A 25,175-nucleotide genomic window follows, 5' to 3' on the forward strand; every position below is an offset into this window, starting at 1 on the left:
GCCTTTTCAGTAGAACCGCAGCATTTGGGCTGGTTGCATTCAGGTTTGTAATGAGGATGAGTGTGACTGTCCAGTCAGTAGGAAGGATATCATCCACAAAATCTATGTTCTAGTGTGAACTCTGGCTGCAAATCAATCTTGTGTGTTTGTTTCAGTTAGCTGAGCTTGTGATCAGCCTCTGTCTAGCTTGGGTTATCAGCTCACAGGTGTGAAAATTAACTAGAACCAATGTATTCAAAAGTGGACTTTATAGTAGTATGGTCAGTTTGCTAGTTCAACGAAGAAGTTGGTTCACTTAAAGAAGTTACAGAGAACTAAGCAGTTGTGGAGCTTTTCAGTAGAAGCCTGAGCATTATCCCCTTGTGCCTTCCAGTGAGCTGAAAATCCTGTCAATATTTCTAGCAAGTTAAGAGTCTTTTATTCTCTGACTCCCCTCAGCTGGTCTTTTTTATATGAGATAATGGATATCCCTACTAAGTGGGTGGGTAAATGCCCACCATCTAAATAGTGTCTCTTATTCTTATGCCATGTCTTTCACTTACATGCTTGTTACTGCCACACAGTTCCTCCATAGAGTCAATTGTTCTTTGGGCTGGTAGTTTGGGCACAGTTGAAGTTACTATTTCTAGACTGTTGTCTTGATGACAACTTAAGACATCATCTTCTAGTGAAGTGTGAAGCAGGACAGCTAAACAACACATACTGAAAGAAATCTAGGGCAAAATTAAATGGCAGTTCTGCACATGGCACAAACTGCCTAAACCTAGGATGGAAGCTATGAACTATCACATTTGGATGTGAAAGTTTATTAGTTGTCTAGTATGCTGCTTTCTTTTCAAAAGGATGGGCACAACCTTTTTCATGACCTGATAATTCTCTTCTCAATGGTGATTTTATGGCCTTGCCAGTTTTTGATGCTAAGGTGTTGGCTTCAAACTGCAAGGCATGTGTAACACTGTTGTTCTGAAGGAGAGGCAGCTTCTCATAAACTTATTGGTGGAATACCAGAACCAGATATGCTGAGTGTCTTTTCCTGTCAGCTGTAAGCTGTAGCTCTTCTGGCTATTAATAAACACCAGACCAGGCTGAAGGAGTCACTATGTTGAGTCTGAAATGCAACATCTGCTTTAGGAAACCCTCCATTTCCACCACACAAAATTCCCACTGGAGTTTCTCCAGTCTTTAAGCTTTTTCCCAGCAGCTTTTCTACCTTGCATATTAGAGACCTCATTACCCAAATAATTCTCAAAATCCTTTGTTACCCACACTTACCTCACTTTGATTCCAACTTCCTTATCTTCTCAATGTCAAATGCAACCTACTTCTGTATCATCTCTCTTGCCTGTTCTCCACCCTCCCACTTAAGGCAGTGGTTGCAATTAACTCCTGGTTTTGCAACATCCAAATGCTCCATTTCTTCACATACTCTCCTTGACTGCCTCTGCTTCCATCTTACCTTGAGTGCAGAGGTCAAAAATAGTAAATTTCCTAATTTTCTGATCTTTTGGAGATGTCTGGCTTTTTCCATACCTTCATTCTTAAGACTGATCATTGTCCCCTTACTGTCCACTTCCAGCATAACAGGAAATTGAATGGAAAGTCACCTTGACCAAAAAAGACTAAAGATCAAGAGGTAACTGCTCTGGGTTAGTGCGGGTTTGTAGGAGTTTCTTAAGATCTGAAGAAATCACTGCCCGTGTCAGAGAGGACCCCATGGACTTCTCTCCATCTGGCTTGCAGCAGTGTCAACTGGTGAGGGAAATGTTTCCCTCTAAAATGTCAGGTTTCTGCAAGTACAGAAGTGCCTTGTACCTGTTAATTCTTCTTTACAGTCTCAATTTATGTCTGCTGTGGGAGGTCCAATTGTTCACTGCGTCACTGTGTCCCCAAAATTTTCTCATCACATTCATTCCCTGCCCCACCACTCTTTCATCTGTCTCATCTTTCATCAGCCTTGCTAGCCATCCTCAGCCTCTTTTGCCCCAATTCTCTCTCTCAGACAAGTTCAGCTGCTTACTGTGCCACCTTAACTGCTTGACATCTCTTTGATGAGCCTTGATCAAATTCCTGCAAGTTGCCAGTTCTTCCTGTTGTTTCACTCCTTTCCCTTACATCTACTTAGAGTTGTGCTGCAGCTCCCGTCTCATCCTTTAGCTTTAGGGGTCACTCAGCTACATAAGAGGTGCCCCAGTTTCATAGCCTGAAAATCTGGCGACTTTGTACTTTTGATGCCTAAAGTTAACGTGTTTTAACATAACTCCCTATGTGAGTCTTTATAGGGTGTGATTAAACACAGTAAGTCAGCAGTTCAGTAGTGTACTAAAGACCCAGTTAGTTAATTAAGGACTTTAAAGTATGAAGTATTTGCCATCTGTAAACAAAATCTGTATTCTAAAGCAAAACTGTCTCCATAGCAATGCCTGGGTTTTCACAGGACAAGATCCAAAGCCCAGTGAAAGCAGAGAAAGGACAGGGGAGGACCTTTCACTGATGTCAGTATCCTTTAGATCAGGCCCCTTATTTCCTTTAGCAATGAAGAAATGATGCACAAAGCACTGGGACTGTACAACTTCATTTTATTTTGTGTGCTTTTATAGGATATAAATAAATGACAAAATTACAAAATTTATAACTGGAAGCCCAAGCATATTTACATAAGTATTTGTTGCAGTGAGGCTACTATTTACTGTTCTCCTATACAATTTTCCTTTTGGTACCATATTTTTAGTGTTATTTTTTTCCTGTCAGTTGACTACATACATTATCAACAGTGAATAGGCAAAAATATGTACACGGAACTATTTTGTTCAAGTAAATTGAATACTGTATTAAAAGTATGTCATCACTCAGCGCTATGATTAGGTTTAACTAAACCATATACAATGATCAGGTTTAAACCAAGTTTGATTATCCATTTTTTGGAATTTACCAACTGATGATTCTAACTGAAAACCTCAGCTGGATATGAAATAATAATTAAAAAAACAGTAAGACAACCACACAATTTATCAATATCTCTATAATGAACTTCAAAATGATTCACGATTTGACTGGATAGAACAGTATACGTTAAAATGTCATTTTTCTCCTATAGTGATATTTGTACTGTTATAATTTCAGTTCTACATAAATATACATCATGGTATTATACAAATACTCCACAGACATTAAAAAACTTAAAACACTTCAAAGAAAAGGTAAGTAAATCTTATTTAATCAAATATTAAGCAAATGCTTAACTGTTTTGTTCCATTAAAACTTTTTTATTACTTTGGAATTTTTTTCTTTTTCTCGCTATTTTTACTTAGAAAATGTTTTTGCAGTAGAATTTTATCAACACGCTTCCAAACAAGCTTTCTGTGACAGAAATCTTGATAGCAAAAATCCATGGTTTTGACTTTATTTAGAACCACTGAGATTATGTTTTAAAAATACTAGCAGAATTCATGGCTATAGCAATGTTGAACTGCATAAACTATATGTAGGTGTAGTAGAACGACCATTCCACTTTCATTCCAGACTGATCACATGGAACATCCAGTGCACTGATGCTACAACTTTTACATTTTTCATAGTGCTGCAATAGCAGTGGTTTACTTAACTTTAAAATAAACAATATTTGTCGTAATTAATCTGGCTTCCTTCCATAAATATTCACATGTTTTCCTATAGTACTTCTCTTCCATAAAAATATCTAATAAATGTTTTCTGTGCATTATTAATACCTTTTTCTAACCATTCATAAAACTCTGATCCTTTGTTACAATGCAAGAAGTTCCTATTTCTGTAGAAGATCAAAGGACACCGATGATTACATATAAAACCAGCGCATACAGAAATCAGGGTGCCTAATTTCTTGTCACTTCAATAAGTTCTTTATTCAACACAGTAATTATTAATGAATTCAGTGGTTTCACAGATACTCTATTTATTAATTCTGGTTCTATTTCAATTAAAAACTGCCAAGATTTAAATAAAAAACCAATCAAATATTGTACTCGTAGGCAGCATTAGTGTTAGTTTAGAGACCTTTTGTTTTTTTATTTCTTAAAAAGTAGAATTCTAAAACAAGAAATCAAAGAAAGCACTGTGGCAGCGTCACAAGGGAGAACTGCGTGAAAAATAAGGTTTCTCACTCCTCTTGTGGACTGTAATTTTAAAAGTCTTCATATAGTGTCATTCTTCTGTCAGTGCTGCAGGAAGAAGAACATCACCAGAAATGACTGTCAGCCTTTTTTGTTAGTTACAAGGCCACTCATACAGTGCAGTCTTCCTCTCTGCTGGATTGAAACGTTGCCATAAAGGAAAGGCTGTGCTGTGACTGCTTGGCGTGCAAGGCACAACAAGGAAGGGGGGACAGTTTTGTATCAGAAAATTGTAGTTTCATACTTGGTATTAATGCCTCTTTTGGCCTCCTGTCCAGGTTCAACAATCCATGGCAGATTCGCAAGAGTCTTTTGTTCGGATGGATCTATCTGCTTTAAATGCAAACATACAGGGTTACCATCTCTGTGCACAGCATTTCTGGCAAAGTTTTTTCTTTGGATTAATAGAATACAGAACAAATCCTGTATCAACAATGTCCTGCAGCAGCAAGCGTGGTGGTCTACACTCCCGTGTACCCACAGTTGCCCTCTTCTTCCGATTTAGATCAGAGGTATGTCTACCTCCAAGCTATAGGGCATTGTAGTTTATTACAGCCATGCTTGATCCTGAGAAGTCCTTTTGCTACTGAGACAGTTGATGATATCAGGAAATGTTCTATTTTAAAATTTTATGGAGGAAGTTTCTGTGGTAATGGGTGACAAAAGTCTACAGTCACACATATTTTCCCTTTCCTCTCAACCAATCATTAAATATCAGAGAGTATGGTTCTCATTTTATAGCCAGTGAATATGATACAGTGTGCAGTCATTTTTTGCCTTTTCCCTCCCAAATCATCTTATGCCTGTATTCATAATTCATAATGTATTTAATAATTGTTTTAAAAATCTGCCATAAAAGAATACTTCTCTGTCATCTATGCACTTCAGGAGGGCACTTTAAAGGCAATTAATATGTAGGGTGCCATGAGCTTGGATTCTTAGGAGCTTGGGATTCCACAGAAACTACAGAAAAAGTCTATTAAATCCCAGTTTTGGAACAGGAAGGTCAGCCAAGGGGCAAAAATTAAACAAAAAAGGTAAGAAAAGAAGTTGCTTGGTCTGATTGATAAGATAATTGTAAATTGATTTGGATTTGTAATTTGGTTAGGATACATATGCAGTGACTGTGTACCAATCAAGTTTGGTGCAGGTTTTATTTCTCGACAGGAGATCAGGAAAGCCCATGGAACCTCAGAGCTTTAGTTGTATGCATTTGCTGTGACCCTTAGCACTTAAAAAAGTCACAATACATTGGAAGTAGACTGAATCAGTTAAAGCTCTGTAATTACTAAAAGCGCCATGGCACATCTGGAAGGATCTGAAATGGGCAGTAGTTTGAAATGGCTACCTGTGCTAGAGTGACAGCTGATGAGCAGAGGAGGCACAACGGAGACATGCAGCATCTCTCATTCAACAGGTATGTTTATTTTTACAGCTTCTAGTATATCAACTCTTAACTGTATAGCTGAATTTTGTTATTTTTGCATGCACAACTACCTTTTACTTACCACTGACTTCCGAATACTAACACGTGGTTTGGGAATAGGTTTGGAGGGTTTATTTTCAAAGCTCTCTGGGAGGGTTGAAGAATGGCCCCCTTTTCGTGCTTGTAATGCAAGCTGATAGGCCACCTCAAATGCTTGTCCTAGTGTAAGGATGATTTCATAAGCTAAATTCTGAAACAAGACAAAACCAGTTAGTTAAAATTAGAGTGAGGCTGAATTATCATCAGATACATGAAGTGGAGTAGTACTGTCTACAGGAAGTGATTTGTAATGTAAATAATTAAAATCATGCTGCTAATGACTTCCTTAGTCTCTCTAATATTTATGTCTGTCATTTGATTTCTCATTGATTAAAACCAAACTAAATGTAATTTATTGTACTGAAAGTAATTACTTCTAAAAACCTTGAAAACCATGTCTCGCTAAGCATGAAAACAGGATTGGGTAAGTGTGTGTCATCTCTTTTTAGAACAAGTACATTCATCCCCACCTTTTCAGCTCACCCTGTATCTGCTGCTCTCAGGATCCCACCCATCTTGCACTACCATCTTTCAGAACTCCCCTGCTGACCTGTCCTCCTCCAGAACCAGCAGCCTGATGAGCTGCTTCCCTGGGCACCTGCCTCGGGATGTGCTGCACTCTCACTGAACAGCATGGGAAGAGGATGCAGCATTTACGCAGTGCTTCCGAAAGGACAAAAAGCAAATGACATGGCATCATAGAATGGTTTGGGTTGTAAAGGAGCTTCAAAGGTCATCTAGTCCAACCCCCTGTGCTCCGCAGATGCAGTCCACCTATGCACACGTGAAAGTCAGTGCTCTATGTCAGATGCATGTTTCAAGTGCTGGGGAAACCTTCCCATGTTTTTGGAGTTGTTTCTTTTTTTTCAGGGCGGGGGGGGGTGTTTTGTTTCTTTTTTTTGGGGGGGGGGGGGTGGTGGTGGTTTTTTTGCCTCTAGAGTAAAAATGTTTGAGCTCAAACTGGCATGTCAGAATACTCTTGGTTAAGTGTGAATGTAGGTTACTGTGTACGACCAAAGAAATTAAGTTCTTGAGACCAAGACAAATTTAGTGGTATCGGTGGAATACTTTTAAGTTCTCATGTGGAACAAAACCTGTTGAAAGGTTTATAAAGCATGAATGAGGAGCCAAGGGGTTGGTACAAATAGTTTTTCAGCACAGTTTTACATCAGTGAAAGAGCAGCGGTGAGTTTCAAATCTGATCTTAACCTAAACTGCAAGTGAATTTCTATGGTAATTTTTTTTTCAGGTTTGTGGGTTTGTTTTGGTACATTTATTTCTAGGCTCCTACTAGAGCCTATTTCTAGGACTCAATTTGCAACAAAGTTTGGAACTCCTGCAAAGCAAATGCAAGCCTTCAGGCTCCCTACTTTATGTCCTATGGTCTCCTTAGAACAATTCACACATCATTGATGCAATTCAGAAGTTATCTTCTCCTTTCTCAACCTCTGTAGTCCACAGCTGGAAGCAATCCTGCATTGCTTTGAAACTAGGCGATCCCTTAAATTTCCCACATTTGTCATATAATTTTAAATGAGGTATCTGTTTATCTAGTCAAGTCTAGCTATTGAGTTTGCGACAAGCCAGAAGGCAATACAAGACACTTGGAAGCACACTATTTGCCCTTAAGTTGTCAAAACACAGTTAATGTGTTAATGTAAAATGTAGGACATTTTATTTCATGTCCTACACTGCAATTTCACAGTAACAGTGAAGAAATTACATCCTTTTGTTATCACACATGTATACTGAGATAGTAGAGGCTAAATTCAGCACATTTGGCTCATTGTAAGAACTGTTATGAAGGTGCCAGCTCTGGGCTTTGTTAGGTCAGACAGAAGAGTTATACTCCTCCACTGGGATATACTCTCAGCTGCTATGACTGTGGTCACAACAGCAAGCTAACCAAAGTTTCACAGCTTCCCAAATAAAAATGTCTGTCTAATTTGATATCAGTAGTCTCTGCATTATCTCATTTTTAAATAATGGAGACTGGCCAGGATGGTGAAACACTGAGGATGCAGTTTGCCAGTGGAGTAATAAATGAAAGACTAAAGAGACTATAATAAAGTGTCCTGCCTTATAGCAGAACGCTGGCTATGGAATTAAGACCAACAGAGTATAATTGTTAAAAATGTACAGAATAATAATATTTAAAATGGAGCACATCTATTAGTAGGACAAAGATATTATTCTAAAGACATCTTAATCAGCTGTCATGACAGTAAGGCAGTGTAATATATCACCATGGGATTGTCTACAGTGGCTATTACTATCGCTAAAGAATACATCAACAGGACGGTGTGGTAATGGCTTGAAGAAAATGCAGACTGCAGTACTACTGGGACTAAGAAAATTCACCATCCAGTGTGGCATACAAAAATGTCACTGAGACACAGGCCTGGAAAGCTCTTGAGACAAGAGTAGAGACAAGCAGAGAGTTTGCTATGCTGAGCTGTAAATCCAGTCTGGGTCCTGCATCTCGTCTGAAGCCACTATGATTTGTTTTCTTTTTGCAATCTGTAAAATGAAAAAACAGGCCTGCCTGGAGCCTGAAAGCCATAGGAAACATGGAACTGTTTCTGTGGTTAATAAATATTTGAAATATAGCAAATAAAATGGAACATCCAGTGTTCTGTTCAATATTTGAAATGTAAACTGAACTTGTACATAGACTTTATACATTGTGTACTGCGGTAGAGCCTTGATGAAGAGAAATCTGCAAGTGGAGGCAAGGAGAGCTTTAAAATTGTCCCTTGTAAAATTTAAAAAAAAGAACTATCTGAAAAATTGTATTTTTAAAACACCCAGAAGTAAATAAGTTTGGTTTGAGGAATTTCTCATCTGAAGTACTGGGAGAGGAATATGAGGATTAGAGTTGGTATGGATTCTTGCAGGTGCTGTATTGGAGAGATAAGAGCAGGAGTCCCTTGGGGATGTGGGTGGAAAACCAAACCACAAAATTGACTATGGAAATTCTGATGGAGCGAGGAGACTATTTGACTTTTTTACATGTGGTGCAAAAGGAAGGAAACGGATCTATCTCCCTGAAAGATGCTTAGTACATAAGCTGTAGACCTGCTGGTCTGACTGAGGAAGACATTGACCTTTACAGCACTCCACCAGGCTCCTTAGAAAGTAGGCAAAACTTTTAGGACCGTGGTACTACTGAGAATGCTGCAGTCCTGCTCCATGATCATCTCAGCAGAGAAGGAGAGGGAGTGAGCTAAAACCCTTCAGCAACAATTTTTGGGAGATGAGAAATTGAGGTCAACTGCCTTGTTTGCCATGTAATGTTACAATAGCACGCCAGTGCAAGTCTGAATCAGGATTTTTCAGCTGCCTTATCTCAGACAACCTATTCCAATGCCCAATTGCTTTCTTACATCTTAACTGACTTTTTTACTGCTAGCTATGTTCTATTCATAGGTTCACTGGGCAATACAGGAATCTCTGATGGAAATTACTCTGGATGTCTCCCCTCTAAGAATCAGAATTTAGTATAGGAACTGTGACAATGGTTCCCTCCAGAGGGAATCCTTCACTTATGGTTTAGGGCTGCTTTATAAGTGAATGAGTCTCAAACAGATTTCAAATATTGAACAATAAATCCTCTTCTTCACCCAAGCCTTGTCCTCTTCAATATTCTTTAATTTTCTGCATTTTTTTCAATTTTGATTATAGAATTCTAACACTGAATAGACAACTTACATGGACAGTCACTCCCAGATTGCATGTATCAGTGGTTGACATGTCACTATGATAAAATGCTTTCCTATCTGCAAAATAAAATTGTTCTTGCCCACATTTCCTGAGGAACTGAAGGACTTAAAAGAGTAAAATTTTTTTGTGCCATTGCATATACTGTATTACCATAATATATATGATTTAAGATGAATCGTTTTTATACTTTATTGGGGATTTCTGCCATTTCAAACCTTATTTTTCTTAATGACTTCTCTCTATTGACTGACATGTAGGATTGTTTCTATTAGCTAACTGGAAGATCAGTTTTAGACTTTAAACAGCAAATGTAATGTACTGTATGCTTGCATTCTACATATCTAGCAAGTGTTTTGGGCGCTTGTATTTGCATCAAAAGTGCTAGAGCCTGAGAAATAAAACAACACAAAAAGAGTATCTGAGTAGGTAACACCCGACTAAGGATTATGTTGCAAGAGAAAACTAAGTCAAGATAGTTAGTTAGACATTAAAGTTTCTGTATTGCTTAAAATAGCTAAAGTGCTTGGGGTATTAAATGTTCCTCCTAAGGTACAGGAAGTGAACAAAATGTTGTAATTATTCCTGGATAGCTATTCTTTCCTTGCAAAGCAAGAAGAAAATGAATTTCATCTACTATACCTGGGTTTACGTTTGTGCTTGATTATTAATCCTATAAATGAAACAGCAGTAAATTGAAAGCATTAACAAGTACTTAAATAGATCAGGAGAAATAATAACCTCCATCAGTCTAATTTCAGCTGATTCACTTATTGCTGAAAGCTATATAATGTAACATCTTGTCAACCACAATCTCTATTTTTAACAAAATTTTGAAGTTCTTTCTACTCCCTGTGGACACTAAAATGTCAGTAGAGAATTGAAACAACAAAAGCACTGAACCAAAATGCTAAAATTCCTTTAAATCTCCCTTTCTGTACATCTTACTGTTTAAACTCTCTCAGAGCAGTTGCTCTGCAGTGTTGACTATTTCCCCAGTCCCAAACAAAATGCCTCAGTTCAGACATCTCTGATCTCTTTGATTTAGTGTTTATATTCCTGTAAGCATGTTTCAAGACTTCATATACATGATACTATATTAAAATGTTTTCTTATTGAATGATTTTAAAGTTTTAATAGCATCTTGAATTTATCTTGTGCTTAACTTAGAGGGAAAGCATTCCTGAAAGTTTTGGACAATAAATCCTCTTAGTCCTAAAAAATCAGAGCCGCTACTTATTTCATCAAATTTAGCTGGAACAGCAAGATTGACTAACAACTGATGTGTTCATGATTTCTTGAGACAGTATCAGCCTGTGCATCACCACCTGAGAAGCATAAATGTAGGAAGAACTTAGTCATTTTCCATTAAAATATCAGGAGCTGTAAGGACTTCTGCTGAAATAATATTTTTGAGATTTTTAGACAAGAAGATTTGAAGCAGGAAGTAAAGGATTAAAGCATTAATTTGCTATTTTCAAAACAAAGGCTATCTTTTTGCAAAGGTAAATGTGCTGCTAAAATAAAATTTTCCCAAAATCTGTATCTGCATTATTTGTTAAGCTAAAACTCCAACTGACATGACAGAGAGGAGAGCAGAGCAGAACAGAAGGACCCTATAATAATAACAACAAATAATCTGTTGGTAGTTACAGGGGTAAACTTACACAAGAACACAAGCAAATACGCAGATCTCTGTTATCACAGATGTTTCAAATGTTTCAGTGGGGTAGCCAAATATTCCTAGGAAATCTTGAGATATGTAATTAGCTACTTGTGTGGTCTCTGTCAGATCTGTAAGTGTTTTGGTTCTCTGGTTAAAGCAAACAGAAAACTTGTCATATATTCTCTACACATTTGCAGCGGAAGCTTCAGTCTTACAGTTCATCCAATATATTGTCAAAAAGTCTAAACAATATTTAGAGAGATGTTTCGAGTTTTTGGGACTGATCCAGCTTAACACTGAAACACTAAAAGTCAGTACAGCAAGGTAAGAAATCTGAAGGAATCACTTACGGTAGTAACATCTCACCTCTGTTCCAAAAAGGCAGCCCACGTCCATTTTGTGAAGGTGGGATGTTACCACCACCACGAGTACAGTGCAGTTAAAAACACGAGACTGCCTGCAAACATAATTCAAGCTAGATCTTGAACCTACCTGTTAGCAAGATTGAACACTGTGTATAATGCATATTCTGATTCGTTTATTTGGTTTGCACTCAGATATCGGAATTGGTGGCCAAACCTGCTTGTTACAAATTTCTTGGAAGGCTACAGATCATGTTAGAAGAACTATACGTCAAGATGTATGAAATGCTACTTGCCAAGTTTACAGTCAACAGCTGAGATTACAGAGGTGAGTTGTTTCAGATGGCAAATGAGACAGTATCAAAGAAAATATTTTCTCTTCTCCAGAAATGTCTTTTTACTATCCCATAGTAGATAAGACTTTTCACATGGTAAATGAATGACACCTTCCATTAACCCCCATATACCTGAAAATGTTTCAATAGAATTAAAATACTATTACAAAGAACTATTAAATGAAGTATCTTCTATAAACTGACCACATCAAACGCAGTGAATACATGGCAGTAGTGGTGATTAGTCTTCAAGTCTTTAGTGATGTACGCAAATGTAGAAAGGTCTTCAGGGTCTTGTGCAGCACACGAAATGTTACGGATTTCATGCTCAGCAATAATATTCTGTTTAAAAAAAATATTTTCAATCAATTTAGGAATTAAATTTAAAAGAGTTGTAAAAGGTGTGGGTTTAGATTTACATTTATGTTCAACTGCTTTACTGAAGTATTTCAAAAGTTTCTTAGTAAGAAGAGATTTAACACACCCCATGTGTGATCTTACATAGATCACTGGAATTTTGACTCTCTCCCATGATATCCAGAATTGCCAATAATCTGATAGGAAACAATTACATTCTACAGTCTCCCTACAAATCTGGTTGAGTTTTGCGCAGTTTATTCAGGATCCTCTGACAAAGAGACATCTTTCCTGGCACACCACTGTAAAAGCAGTTTCAAAGCACTAAATGAGCATCTTATGATGCTGCTGGTTTTCTGTATAATGATCACTCCATGACACTGTTTCAGTCCACTGACAGACAGAATCTTGGTGAAACCTAACAGGCTCAATATCCCAGTTTTTGCACATGTTGTTTGACAAATTTCAGCTATACTTTTGCAAGAGATAAAACCACCAAAGATTTACATAATTGAAACCCAGAGCTCTCAAAAGGCTTCTGCTTTGTAAAAAGATAACTACAGAAAGGATCTGGCAACTTTTCTCAGTTTACTGCCAATGGCATCCTGCAAGAAAGATGTAGAAAAATGAAACCATTCATGCACCGAGCAACACTACTTGCAACAGCCAATGTAAGCTATAGCACACTACTGAGATACAGGTGGGGCATGTCTGTCCGATGAAATAAAGAAAAAAAAGCTGTCTTAAAGCTTTGGAGAAAATTATGAATATTCATTACATAAATTGCTCATATGTAATTACTGTGTGCAGGCCAAAGAAACCATGAAGCCAGAGAAGAAGATACTGCAGAATGGCTTATGATTAGGCCTTGCTTCAGCAACACAACCATTTCAAACGATCTATTTAAACAGAATGATTCACTGGATATGAATTTACTTAGCACTTAGTTTATATGAGCTTTTCTGAATTGTGGCCCTGCTGGCTGTAGCTTTTCCACAAAACCCCAAAATGAACAAGCCTCCTGCAGCACGACATCGCTATTGCACCAGAGAACATGTGACATCTGTCATGTCCGAGTCCCTCCCAGAGCCACTGTTTGCTGCTGCCTTAGTGGCATCTGCCCGAGTTAAAACAATCTCTGGCTCTCCCTCACCCCTCTCTTTTCTTTCCCACTTTCTTGCTTCCTTCTCTCTCTCTCTTTTCTTTTTTTAAATTATAAGGAACAGGAAATGTATAAAACTAAATCAGTTAAGATGCTTTGCCATATCTTCTTTCATGTGCTAAATGGAAACTTTCCCTCTTGCATATAGGTGTCAAGGTTTTGAAAAGACATATCAATATATCTACTTAAGGAAAACACGCCTTAGGAAAAATCTTAATAAAAAGCATTCCAAATTTCAAATTACAGAAAAAAAAAAAAAGAGGCAAGGAAACTGTTACTGAGGAAATGAAATAATCCTCTTAATCTTAAATTGTTGCAACATACTTGATTGTTTCTGTTTGATGCATTATTCACTGAAATGACAAAAAGAGTACTTATGTTTCAATATATGCTAATTTATAATGACACGTATAATCTCTGCTTAACAATCATTGGCTTTTTATGTTACATTAAGCATTTTATTTTCTTTGTTCTCAAATTGATAACTTTTACTCTGAATAAAGATTTTGATGCAAATTACAATTAAACCAAGCCCAGGGATTTAGATAACCACAGATATAGCTATAATACAGTCACTGATGTTGTATTGGGAACACTGTAGTTTAGAAAGCAGAAATAATTAAAGCTTGGAAAGTCTTAAAATCACGTTAAGTATTTATGCCAAATCATGAGCCACAAAGTAATCACTTGAATTTATGCAGTGTATGTGAATGGAGCTCTGCTATGCTATGCTGAAATTTTTCCTAAGTGACTTGGGGTTGATACAGGGCTTTGCACTTGAATCAAAACTCTCAGAGATTATTTTAATGTTTTCACTTTAAAGCAATTGGAGTTTGGAAACATACCCAAATTAAGTTTGTTGTGAATAAAATAAAGTATACCTAAACTAAATCTTCTGGATGAAAATGAGTAGTGAAACAGCTTTTCCCTAGCTTTTATAGGATACCCTCTGTGATCTCCTTTCAAAACTAAACATGTCTTCAGTGCATGTGCTTACTGTTTCCTAGGGTCATTACTCCAGTAGACCCACAGTCTTACTCTGTGGAAATTACAAGGCTGTGAACCAGCTCACTGTTCTGGGAGCACTCCTCAGGCATTGACTGTCACTGTACAGCCGTTGTTCTAAAAATTGTCACTCAGTTTGGCAAGAGAAACCTCAGGCGCTTCTCGAAAAGCAGGGAAGCTGAAAGTCGAGTGTGGTTCTGCCAAGGAAATACCTTGGAGAGATCAGTGTTTTACTAAGCAGCCTTGCTTTTGCTTGCCTATCTTGTGTCAGCCAATGTCCCTCCTGGCAGAAATCACCCAGAAGTTAGGGTTAGCTGTGACCCATGAGAAAATCCTGCAAGTCTGCTTTTTCCTAAGCAGCAATTTCTTTCTGGCCTCACTTGCAAAGAAATGGTGTCATGTCATGTCATGCCAAGCTTCAAGGCGCCACTGAAATAGCTGTCGTGGAATGAGGTCAGGGCCCCTTTGTCACCTGAAGCTTTTGCCTGCTATGACTCAGAATATAAAGTCTTAGCTTGGTGGCAGAAAGGAAAAGGATGAACAGCCATGAGAGCTGAGTTTTCAAGCACATAACTGCTAGCTATTTTTTGTCATTAAAAAGTATGCATTTATTGCTAAGTGGTGCCCAGCGCTGTCAACTATAAGCTCATATGGAAGCAGTACAAGTCTGAATAGGATCTCACCTTAGTGCTAATCTGTTTTGGGTCTTGAAGGAATTGGGTACAGCACACTGTGGACAAGGATGATAACAATGCTTCCGGGAGAGTTGCAGGCTATTACCTGGTTTTTACAGAAGGGAAAGGCAGTGCAGATTTTGAACTGGAGAGACAGCAATCTACCACTTGAGAAAAAACACTGTGGCATTATTTACCTCCATCAGATACATCTATTGCACTATTAGGCACAGGATTTCAGTGGGACTGGTCTAAAGCTAATGCAATTTGCCAAACTTCTTTCGAGTTTCCATCTTATATAAGATTATATGTTCTGTGCAAAGAGATACTGGAAGTTCCTTTTGTTCTCTTGATGTATTCTTTTTTTAAAGCTATGAACACTGAAGTTACATCCTTTATACCACAGAGATTTAAGAGCTGAAAACAGCCTTATTCAAGTTAGAGCTAACAGCATTGCAATGTCCTGATTTGTGCCCTGCACATCAGAGAACATAAAGGAAATGAGGGTTGTAGAAGCTCAGTTTTGAATCAATGGAAGAAAAAGGAGCTGACAGGAATCCCTGGCCTCTCTGCTCCGGCAAATATGCCAATATCTGACATAATAGTGATTTCACCTCTCTTTTTCTTTCATGCCATCTTCTAACCCTAGATACAGCTTCCAAACTCTACCAGAAGTTCAAAAAACTGCTTTTATTCCTTCACTTAAAACTCAGTTTTAGTTAAACACCTTTAAAAATTGACTTATTTGGCAAGCTGGATGGATACTGGATTAGATGTATCATGTGGTCTGAATGTTCAGCAACACAAAGGAGTTATATACATTATTAACCTGGTCAGGTAGCTGGGTTGTCAGATTTATTTTTCTTATTGCTTTTAGTGAGTTTTAGTCACATAATAGAAAAGGTAATTTTTCTTCTATTCACATGCAAGCATCAGCATGGATTGCATTTTCTTGCCATTTTAGACATCCGAAGAAGAGAAATTAATGCATTACTTTACACCTGTATACAGAGCTTGTACATTTTACTTTGGCTAAACAATAACCCACTGCTGTATCCATCAATGAGTTCTCTGATGTCTCAGTTTCCCCCTTTTTTCATTTTTAAAAGATGCTGGATGTATTTTAAAATGTAAGAACCAAAGCACAGGGGCATTGCCACACAGGAAGATGAAAACAAAAAAGGAATAACAACCGTTAAGAAGCTGCTGCAGTTCAGGGGGTCAATTGGCTAGTACCAGGAAAACAGCTCTAAGAGAGGCTCTGACATTTGAAAAGAACATTCAAGGCCCATGTTTCTTATTTTTAAAATGGCTGGCCCTGTAGATAACTTTGCATCTTTATTCTTCATCAAGGCATCTTTTCTCCCCCTTCTCCCCTCCCCCCAATTACATTATTATTGAACAAATATGCATATATTTTCTGTATATTTAAGGAACTGTATAGGGAAGAATATGATAAAGGATTCAACAGAGGGTCACTGCCAAATGTCTTTTTAATGACAGAAGGTTGGACACTGTTCATCAAATGAGCCATTAAAGCTGCCTTACTCATCCTCCAGACCGAGTTTCTGGAGAATGACAATGACATTATATCCATTTTGGAAAGAAGATGAAAAAAGAGAGGAAAACGCAAAGTGCAACTCTGTTCACTCTCTGTACTGGTGCTCTTAGAGAGCCAGTCTCGTATTCGCATTTGAGAGAAACAGAAGCCAATATTGAATAATTACACATACCTTATTCGTTGCATCAATAAATTTGACTCCCTTGTAAGAGACAGACAGGACAATGGTTGGTACTTTCTTCATTTGTTCTGTAGACTTCTGGAATCAAAATGAAGATGTTGTTAGAGTTGCGTTGCATTGCAAGACCAATGCTCTTTCTCCTGTCAAAATAAGGAAGTCAAACAAAAGGTACTTATCAAAATGTCTGACTGTTTCTTGAGCTGGCTATACTCTGGGCTTCTGAAATAGCTGCTTTGTAGTTACAAGACTAAGATCTTTACAGTTTATTGCAAGGATGGTAAAAATTCTCATTTTCCCTAGCACAACAGGAAGAGAATGAAATAAATTTGCCAGGCTTAAAAAGACCAGTAATGCAATCAGGGGTTTCCCAAAATGCATCTGTTTAAGATCATCCCTGCCTCCCCTCTTCTTTTCCTGCTCTTCCTAGGTGTAAAAACCAATACTGCGGTACTTCTCGCAGTACTGTTTTTTTGCTGCAATTACTTGTCATTTAGAAATATTTCACTCTCTTGCGTTCTTGCAGTTGTATTTCTGACACAAGATATCCCTGCCAGTCAATCTGTCAGTCCAACATCGTATCCTGTCATGACTGGCCGTCTACAGTTTTTTGAGTGCAGCTGCTACTGAAAGCTGCTTTATCCATGAATTAGCACTGAGGCTTACTCTGCATTCCCTCAGTGCCAGGTTCTCCTACCTCCAGTTCATGTCTTCCTATATGGCTATTTTTTCTTTCATGCTAATCTATTTCTGTGTGCCATCAACATGATGCACACAGCAATGATATTTCCTGCTGAGCAGACTGGGCAAATATTTGGGATAGATTTAAGTTCTCTGCAGAAAAAATCTGTTGATTAGTTTACAGATCAAATTTACTAAACTAACCCCAAAACCAACCAACCAACAAAACAAATATGGACATAATAGTTTACAGCTGATTTGAATTCTTTTAAGGTGGAGGGCAATGACCAGACTATTCTGTACAAAACTACTGTAGATAAATAAAATAGATAGGTAACATTCAAATAGCACTCACTCATGGGAGTATCTGCAAACAATCGAAGAGGTCAATCAAACATTTTCTTGAGAAGAAAGTGTGAGGTCAGTTACAGCTAAATATGAATACATATCAGCCCACAGAATGAGAGTGTAAACACAATGAAAGGTCTAGAACTGGCAGCCAGAAAGATCATTAGAGCAGCTGAACAAAATGAGCAGCGGAGGGTTTATATTTTTCAAGGAAAAGGAAACAGCACAGATATAAGGTTAAAAACACAGACTGTTTCTGAGAAAAAAAAAAAAAAGTCTGAAAAACAGGTGATGCCAACACTAGAGAGCAAAACAAACAAAAGCTCAAAGGAAAAAAACCTGTAATCAAGTCCCCTTATCAGCTCTTGTTCCTTCCAGAATCAAATGAGACTCCAAATTTGCCAGCGTAAAATTCAAAGCTACAGATCCAGCTACATTCTGCAATTAGTGTCCATGCCATGAAGGCTAAAACCTCTAATTAATATTTCAAGGAGAGCCCCACGCATCCATGCAATAGAGAGGACTGTTGTATCTCTCAGGATCAAATGACAAGTGACTCAAGACAACAAGCGTCAGTTTATCCCAGAGAAAGCTTTTTTTACCCAGGACACTAGGCACTGTTCAAAAAATGAAAGCTTAAATGGTAAAACATCCTGAAGAATCTTAATAAAATCTGAAGGAAGACACTAATCTGATTTGCATGACTCTGAACTGCGTGGAAGAAGAAATGGTATCCCTGCCAAAAGCAGAGCAAGTACATACCTGTGTGTGTGTGTGTGTGTGTGTGTGTGTGTGTGTGTGTCTATAATAGATCTTAAATGAGCCTTTTCACAAAATTCAATGCACAGAAAGCACGACAGTGACTCTACAGAAGCTGCAGTACATACATCTATCAGAATAATAAGCAATATACCCCGCATATGCTCATAACCAGACAAAATATTCACAAATATGTCAACATCACTTTAATCATCTGGCAACCCAGCAATCATCCAACTTTTGTCCTTTCTTTCTATCCCAACAGCTACCCTCAGGAGCTCTTTGTCTCCTATTTTGATTATTGTAATTATCTTCTTCCTTGCCTCCTTAGCAGCAAAATTCCTTTTCTCCTCCAACATGCTATACAAACATGGCTACTAAGTTAATTTATTATACCTTTTTGGTCTAATTTGCTCTACCTTCCATTTGCCATAAAGGTGAAGCTTACTGTTGCAAGGCCACACTGTACTGACCATCTGGGAGTCCTCTTTCTCTAGACCAGTAGGTTTGTAATTTAATCATCTTCCTTGTCTGCTCCACATTCACCTGGCTTTATCTAGAGCAGACCTGATCTTTAGTATTTAATCAAGGTTGTGAACTGCTAGAAGACTGTATCTGAGTGAAATAGCTCATCAAGATACTATTAAATTTTACCTGGCAAACTAGGAAATGAATCAGAGACTGATGGACATTTGTAATTTATTAAGCCAAACTGTCTCAGCTGGAAAAGAGCAATGTCCCTTATCAGCTGGCAAACCATACAAACCCCAGGATTTGTGCAAAGGTGTTCTGGAAGACTGTACTCCAGTGTAGAAACATGATTTTAGGAAACAATTCTGCACTTGTACCCCCACTGCAACAAACAGTTGGGCAGTGCAATAACATCCTTTGTTATAATGACAGTGCTATCATGGAAAACAAACAGCTCTATTCCCCCTGCTCGATTCTCAGTGATACAGTAACTGAAGTCCACCATATAATTATTATTTCCAAGCAGTTTCCAGACTTGAACAGTTCTGAGTTGTCATGGTGAGCTCATCCTATTTGCTTGTTGTTCTTTTCTTTTTAAAGGAGGAGGTGGCTGCCAGAATGTGTAATGTGAGTTTTCAGGGATACAATATGAAAACCATTCACTAAGGCACTGTAAGTGCTTTGGCTCTAAATTCTAGGATGCTGAGATGAAGTACCACAGCTTTCATGGTCAGACATTTCACACCTCTGTGCAGGCCAAGTGGGCATCTCTGCCTGTGCCTGTGACCAGAATCTAAGAAGGTGGGACACAGGAGTCAGTATTCCCTTTCCATGGGCTTTTCAGGTCCTAGCCACCATATCAATTCCACGAGGACATGATGAGATGACAAAACATTCTTGTCCATCTGGTGCCTCTATGGGAAGCATGCGGACTTGAGCCAAAGTTATAGGAGCCACAGCTGAAGGCTGGCATTGGATGTCATGTGCATGCTGACATATGGTCTAATGCTCCAAGGCATGTTCATACCATAGTAGCAGAATTAGATTTTATCTCATGTAGAAGCAATCATAGTGACAGGGCCCTGTCTTTGGGCAAGTGCTCACTAGCGTGGAACTGGTCATAGTTCCTATGAACTCCATCATTTGTGACCATAACTTTGTCTCTTTGTTTTAAGATACTTCTTTAGGAGAATCATTTGGTTGAACAGCAAGCATACTCTAGGCTCGTTGCCAGTGCCTACACAAGGACAGATGTGCATGCTCTGTCTCCTCAGGTACAATGCTCCTGCAGTGAGGAGTCATAATGCTGCACAGTGCAATGCCAGAGAGACTGAGCTGTGGTCCTACTTCTGAAACAGGTAGATGACTATGTTAAAGTAGGCCCTGCGTAACTCAAGAACCACAAAGCTTCCTTCAGACACAGGAAGATGGAAGAAAGCATCACCATCCAAAATCTAATGTGACTTACGTTCAACTTCCCAGATCCCCTGCAAAAGACACAGAGCCTCTTCTACACAATAAAGAACAACAGTAATAGCAGGCTCGCCTGTACTTTAATACAGCTGCTGCGACAAAGCTGCTTCATGTCCTCAGCACCCAGAATGCAGATCCATCCAGTGAAAAGAGGTGAAAGGTGTCTGCTGTGTAATTGTCTAGTTATTACAGTGCTTGCTTTTACAATAAAGGTCTGGATTTAATTCCCTTCTGAGTTTACATCTAAACCCACTGCTACCATTAGGCAGGACAGTGCCAAAACCCTGAATAGCATTGAACAGGGCTGCTCCCAACTCCTCTGTTTGAAACTAGCCTAAAGGTATGCAAGAGCACAGTGGTACCACAGAGAGAGCAAGTGCTTGCTTCTCGTCATGTTTATCAATTTAGTTTCATGGAAAAATCCCACCCCACTTGCAAGCAGACTCTAAACAGATTTCCAGAGTATAGTACTACAAATTGTCTTAAGTGGGTAAAGCATTTCCACCTGTATTTTGATTTTGAGTTAAAGGCTGTGCCGGACTTACTTAGAATACAAACTAAAATCCAACTGAGATCCACCCAGCCAGTGCGCCTAACGAATCAAGGTAATCAACAATAGTTTAAGAAGCAGAGAACTTTGTTCTATGAATAAAGCAATATAAACTAGCTTTATTTTTATTTTTAAAAAGCAAATACATGCAAATACAACTCTAAAGGGCCTTTAAACCTTTCAAGACAAGTTTGTACTGCAATACTTTGCTCTGTGCAGAACTGAGAGCACTAATCCAACAGTTTTAAATACTCCTCTAGTGTACAAAACACAGTGCAGACACACACACACGAAGCAGCTGAATAAGAAATTAAGGAGCGCACATAGAATGGTGTCCAAGTAAGACGCTCACACATTCACTTGACATACTTGACATACTGTTGCACTACTTTGCCACACTGGCCACTTTCATGTACTTATATGCACATTTAGAACTGGACTACTCAGCTTTCATACAGTGTCAAAAATGAACCCATGTTAATTTTTAGGTTTTACTGAATATGTAATTATACTTGATCTTTCAAATACACAGTAAAAAAGAACACTATTCAACTACGCCAAGTCACTAACAATTCCATACATAACTTCTGGGTAGAAGTTTATAAGCCTGTAATATCTTAAGTTTTCATCTCGGCTTTTTACCTTTGCAAATTAATCGCTAATTTTGTCCTACATTGTTTTTTAATAGCTATCTGAAGACTGTAACTGGTAAGTTTTCTATTCAATTATGTACTGGAATCCACTTCAGTATGAGAATCTGAACATTTTTTCATACTGGTAGCAACTATTAATTCTAAATAGCATCAGACTGCACGTTTCAAAATACATATTGCTGTCACCTACTATTATCTGCCCATAAGTCTGTTATTTATTTAAAGCTTATGAAGCCTCATTAAACAGTTCTGTTTGAGTGAATCACTCTGACAAGATCACGCATGAAATGAAATTGAAATAAAAAAATCAAAATTCACATTTGACCAGTTAGTTTTGAAGCCATTTTTGAAATCTGACTTGTAACACTTACAAAAAGTCTTCAAAATGCATCACTGACATAATTTAATACCTCTTGGAATAAGATAGCATCTGTAGCCCCTGTGGTACAAGACTGTTTGCTTCCCTACAATTAGTGAATGCCTCCAAGCTACATCATTAACATAAGCATTGCACTGAGGATACACCTGCAACTCATCTACTTGAGAAAGAAGTTTTTTTGCTTTTGCCATATCTGTTTGCACTTATCTGCTGTGGAAAGGGCAGCACATCCCTCCTGCACCTTGGATTCCTTTTAGCCACAGAGCTCAAGGACATACAATCCTCTGAATAACATGGGATGGCATGATGTGGATGTGCATAAGGACTGAACATCTTCTAGATGTCCCACCAGTTCTCTTTTCCTTTTGAATAATATCCATGTGCCTGTTCCACTGCTGGCTCCCCAGAAGCACTGGCCACATGAGTGAGACAGAGCTACAAGTCCCATGAGAACAGAGACTGAAGAATGTGAATTCTCAAATAGAGTATTTGAGCAGGACACTTCTACTTTTGAGGGGAGAAACTAAAGGGAGATTGAAAAGTAGAAAGGGATTAGCAGAAACAAGGAGACTGACATCTATATCCAGGTCATCCTTCTTCATATGAGGAATGAATGCCTCAGACCCTGCCTATTTTCAGTGAAGGGGTTACCTCTGCTTTATCTGCAGATTTTGTAACAATTCCAACTTTCAGTCTTAAGTCAGCAAGATATTTAAACACCTGCTTTATGAATAGAATTATGTTGCTGGTTTCTCCGAACTTTGACTTGAAAATGTAAGAACCTTTATTCTAACGAGAAAACCTTTAAGAAAGATACATAATATTCCGGAAGGTGTTAGGCTCCAAGAGCAAAACCTATGTTCCCTACTGCTGCAGGATATATCTGATTGGTTCAGACTGTGCAATTGGTGTATGCAACATTAGTGATTTAATATTACTGCAAGGAAAGAGCCCACCTTGCTGCTGTACTCATGCCAGTAAGTATAAAACTGTCCCCTTCATACCTGGTCAAGACATTCAGATGTGTAAATGCCAGATGGAGTTGACTGTAGTGAACATGTCTCTTCCTAGCTCCAATTAAACTTTATTCCTTTTCTTTATTTTAATGTAAACACATTTTATTTTCACTCTGTGTTCCTATGGCAATTTGAAGTGAAGGCAGTAATCTGACTGAAAACAAAACTTGTAATATTTCCTATTCCGTGCTGAGAAAGTTGAAAGATCTTAAGTTTCTGAAGGCATTTCTCAAACATAATTAATGAATCCATACTGACCAGGACAGCAAGATTTAATCTCCAAGTTGCAAAGGTCAGTTTACAGCAGGTGGGAACGGAGATAAGGAGACACTGCTGTCAACTGGGGAGGGAGTTTGTGAGAGAAAATAGCTGGAAACAAATAGAAAACGATAAAATACAAATCCATCTTTGGAGCACAAATATGTGAATGGAAAACCGAAGTATAATCCTTCTAACAGACACAGTTCTTGCCAAACATCCATAATTTTGGATGGCTGCAAAAATCTGTAATTTTGGTGGGAACGAAAAGAATGCATAACCCTGACCACCGTGCTGAGCTCAATCTATTGCATCTGCATGATTTTCTCCAAACAAATTCATCATTTGCCCTGCTGGAGCACACAGCTGCACAATGCTGAGAAGCAGAGTGGATAGCCAAGAAGAGTTATTAAGACAGAACTTCCCAGGTTTGGTGGGTTTTTTGTTTCCTTTTTATTTTTTATGTTTTTCATTATAGGAGGTTTAGGATCTCCCTTCACTCTTAAGTTATAAGATAAGGAGGCTGCTGCAGGCCCCACTGTGGAGAGATGTGAGGGGTATCCACATGACACTTCGCTTGAGAACCAAAACCATCAATTGCAGTAACTGAAAGCACAGGAAGCTTCTACAACTAACAATGAGGGATCTGCAGTCAGCAAATGTCATTTTGTTGTTTCTCTGTATCTATGAATGATTAGGGAATATCAAGATACTTTTTTTCACTGATAGACTTCTTTTGTCCTTGTGCATCTGTTGACTGGAAGGCATCCAGTGAATATAAACCCTTTTTTGAGCAGCATTAGGTTAAAAAACTTAGGTACCTGATTTTAATACCTTCTCCTTAAAAAGCATTATGTGGCTGGCTTCAGAAAGATTAAAAAATCTGAAAGTGGTACAAGGTTATATGCAACATACTCCCTCCCAGCATGTTTCAGATTGCAGCATGCTATAGATTTGAAATATATAAATGGAAAACCAAGTAAAATACTAAAATTAAAAAATGTTCCATCACGTTAGTACAACCCGATGTAAAAGTCTTACTACCACTATGTAAAAATTTTACTACCTCTAAAGATACTTGACAAGTGGACAAAATTCAGTACTTGAGAAGCAGTCAAATTAATATAGCTAGGTTTTCGCTTTTTTTCATTGTGTGAAATGTCTCTTTCAGTGCATTTAAAGTAAAATGTAACTATAAAAGAAGCCACATTTTCAACAACAACCCACTGGTACTTAAATACAATTAAGCACATCACAGGAAAACTTCAGGATTACTTAGGACAGCCTGGACTCCCAATTCATACACACAAATGAACATAATTCTTGCTGGGAAGCTTATGTTAAAATAATAATCTGCTCCCATTAAGTCAATGTTTTTTGTTTCTGACTTGAATAACAGTATGACTAAAATGACTACATAGAAAGAATAGATGAAATCCTGATTAAAAACCTGATTTATTCAAACGTCTTTGCAATAAACACTCCTCAAACCAGAAAATAAACATTCTCACAGCACAATGGTTTCGAAAGAGAATGTAAAAAATAAATGTATATAAATCCCATCACCATATAATATGTACAGCACTACAGATTACTACGCAACTCCATTATTTTTACAGAAAAAAATTGTATTTTAAATTTATTTTCAAACACTTATTTCTTCAGGTATATAATTTAAATTTGCCAAATATATCGCTTTAAAAATATCTTAAAATGCCTATAAATTATTTAGAGAGACTTTTTTTGATGTTAAGCTTCTTAGTTCAGTCAGAAAACTTACTGATTTGTCATATTCTACTTACGGTGTCAAATTCTGCCCTAAGATCTGCATAGGCATACGCCTGAAAAATTGAACTGCTAAGGCTGACAGTTTGAAAACTGGATTGGAAGGTGGTGT

General features: G+C 37.9%; 1 protein-coding gene across 13 annotated transcripts in view; it reads right to left on the bottom strand.

Annotated features, from left to right (window-relative positions):
- Positions 1 to 2,556: 2,556 nt before the first annotated feature.
- Positions 2,557 to 25,175, bottom strand: part of ANKS1B (ankyrin repeat and sterile alpha motif domain containing 1B) — a 441,168-nt gene continuing 418,549 nt past the window's right edge. For 9 of the 13 annotated variants that reach the window (XM_057425317.1, XM_057425348.1, XM_057425307.1 and 6 more), the window contains 5 exons: positions 16,685 to 16,771; positions 11,958 to 12,095; positions 5,654 to 5,821; positions 4,390 to 4,478; positions 2,557 to 4,193 (listed from right to left, as the gene is read on the bottom strand). In XM_057425317.1, the coding sequence (XP_057281300.1) occupies positions 4,157 to 4,193; positions 4,390 to 4,478; positions 5,654 to 5,821; positions 11,958 to 12,095; positions 16,685 to 16,771 (519 nt within the window). In that variant the 3' untranslated portion in view covers positions 2,557 to 4,156. Of the gene's footprint in view, positions 4,479 to 5,653; positions 5,822 to 11,957; positions 12,096 to 16,684; positions 16,772 to 25,175 lie in introns of all 13 variants that reach the window. The other 4 variants (XM_057425338.1, XM_057425408.1, XM_057425330.1 and 1 more) reach the window with 3 other exon arrangements.

This window comes from Pezoporus wallicus, unplaced genomic scaffold (assembly GCF_028554395.1).
Source record: "Pezoporus wallicus isolate ANWC-B61680 ecotype Strahan unplaced genomic scaffold, APGP_CSIRO_Pwel_v1 scaffold_3294, whole genome shotgun sequence".
Lineage (NCBI taxonomy): Eukaryota > Metazoa > Chordata > Aves > Psittaciformes > Psittacidae > Pezoporus > Pezoporus wallicus.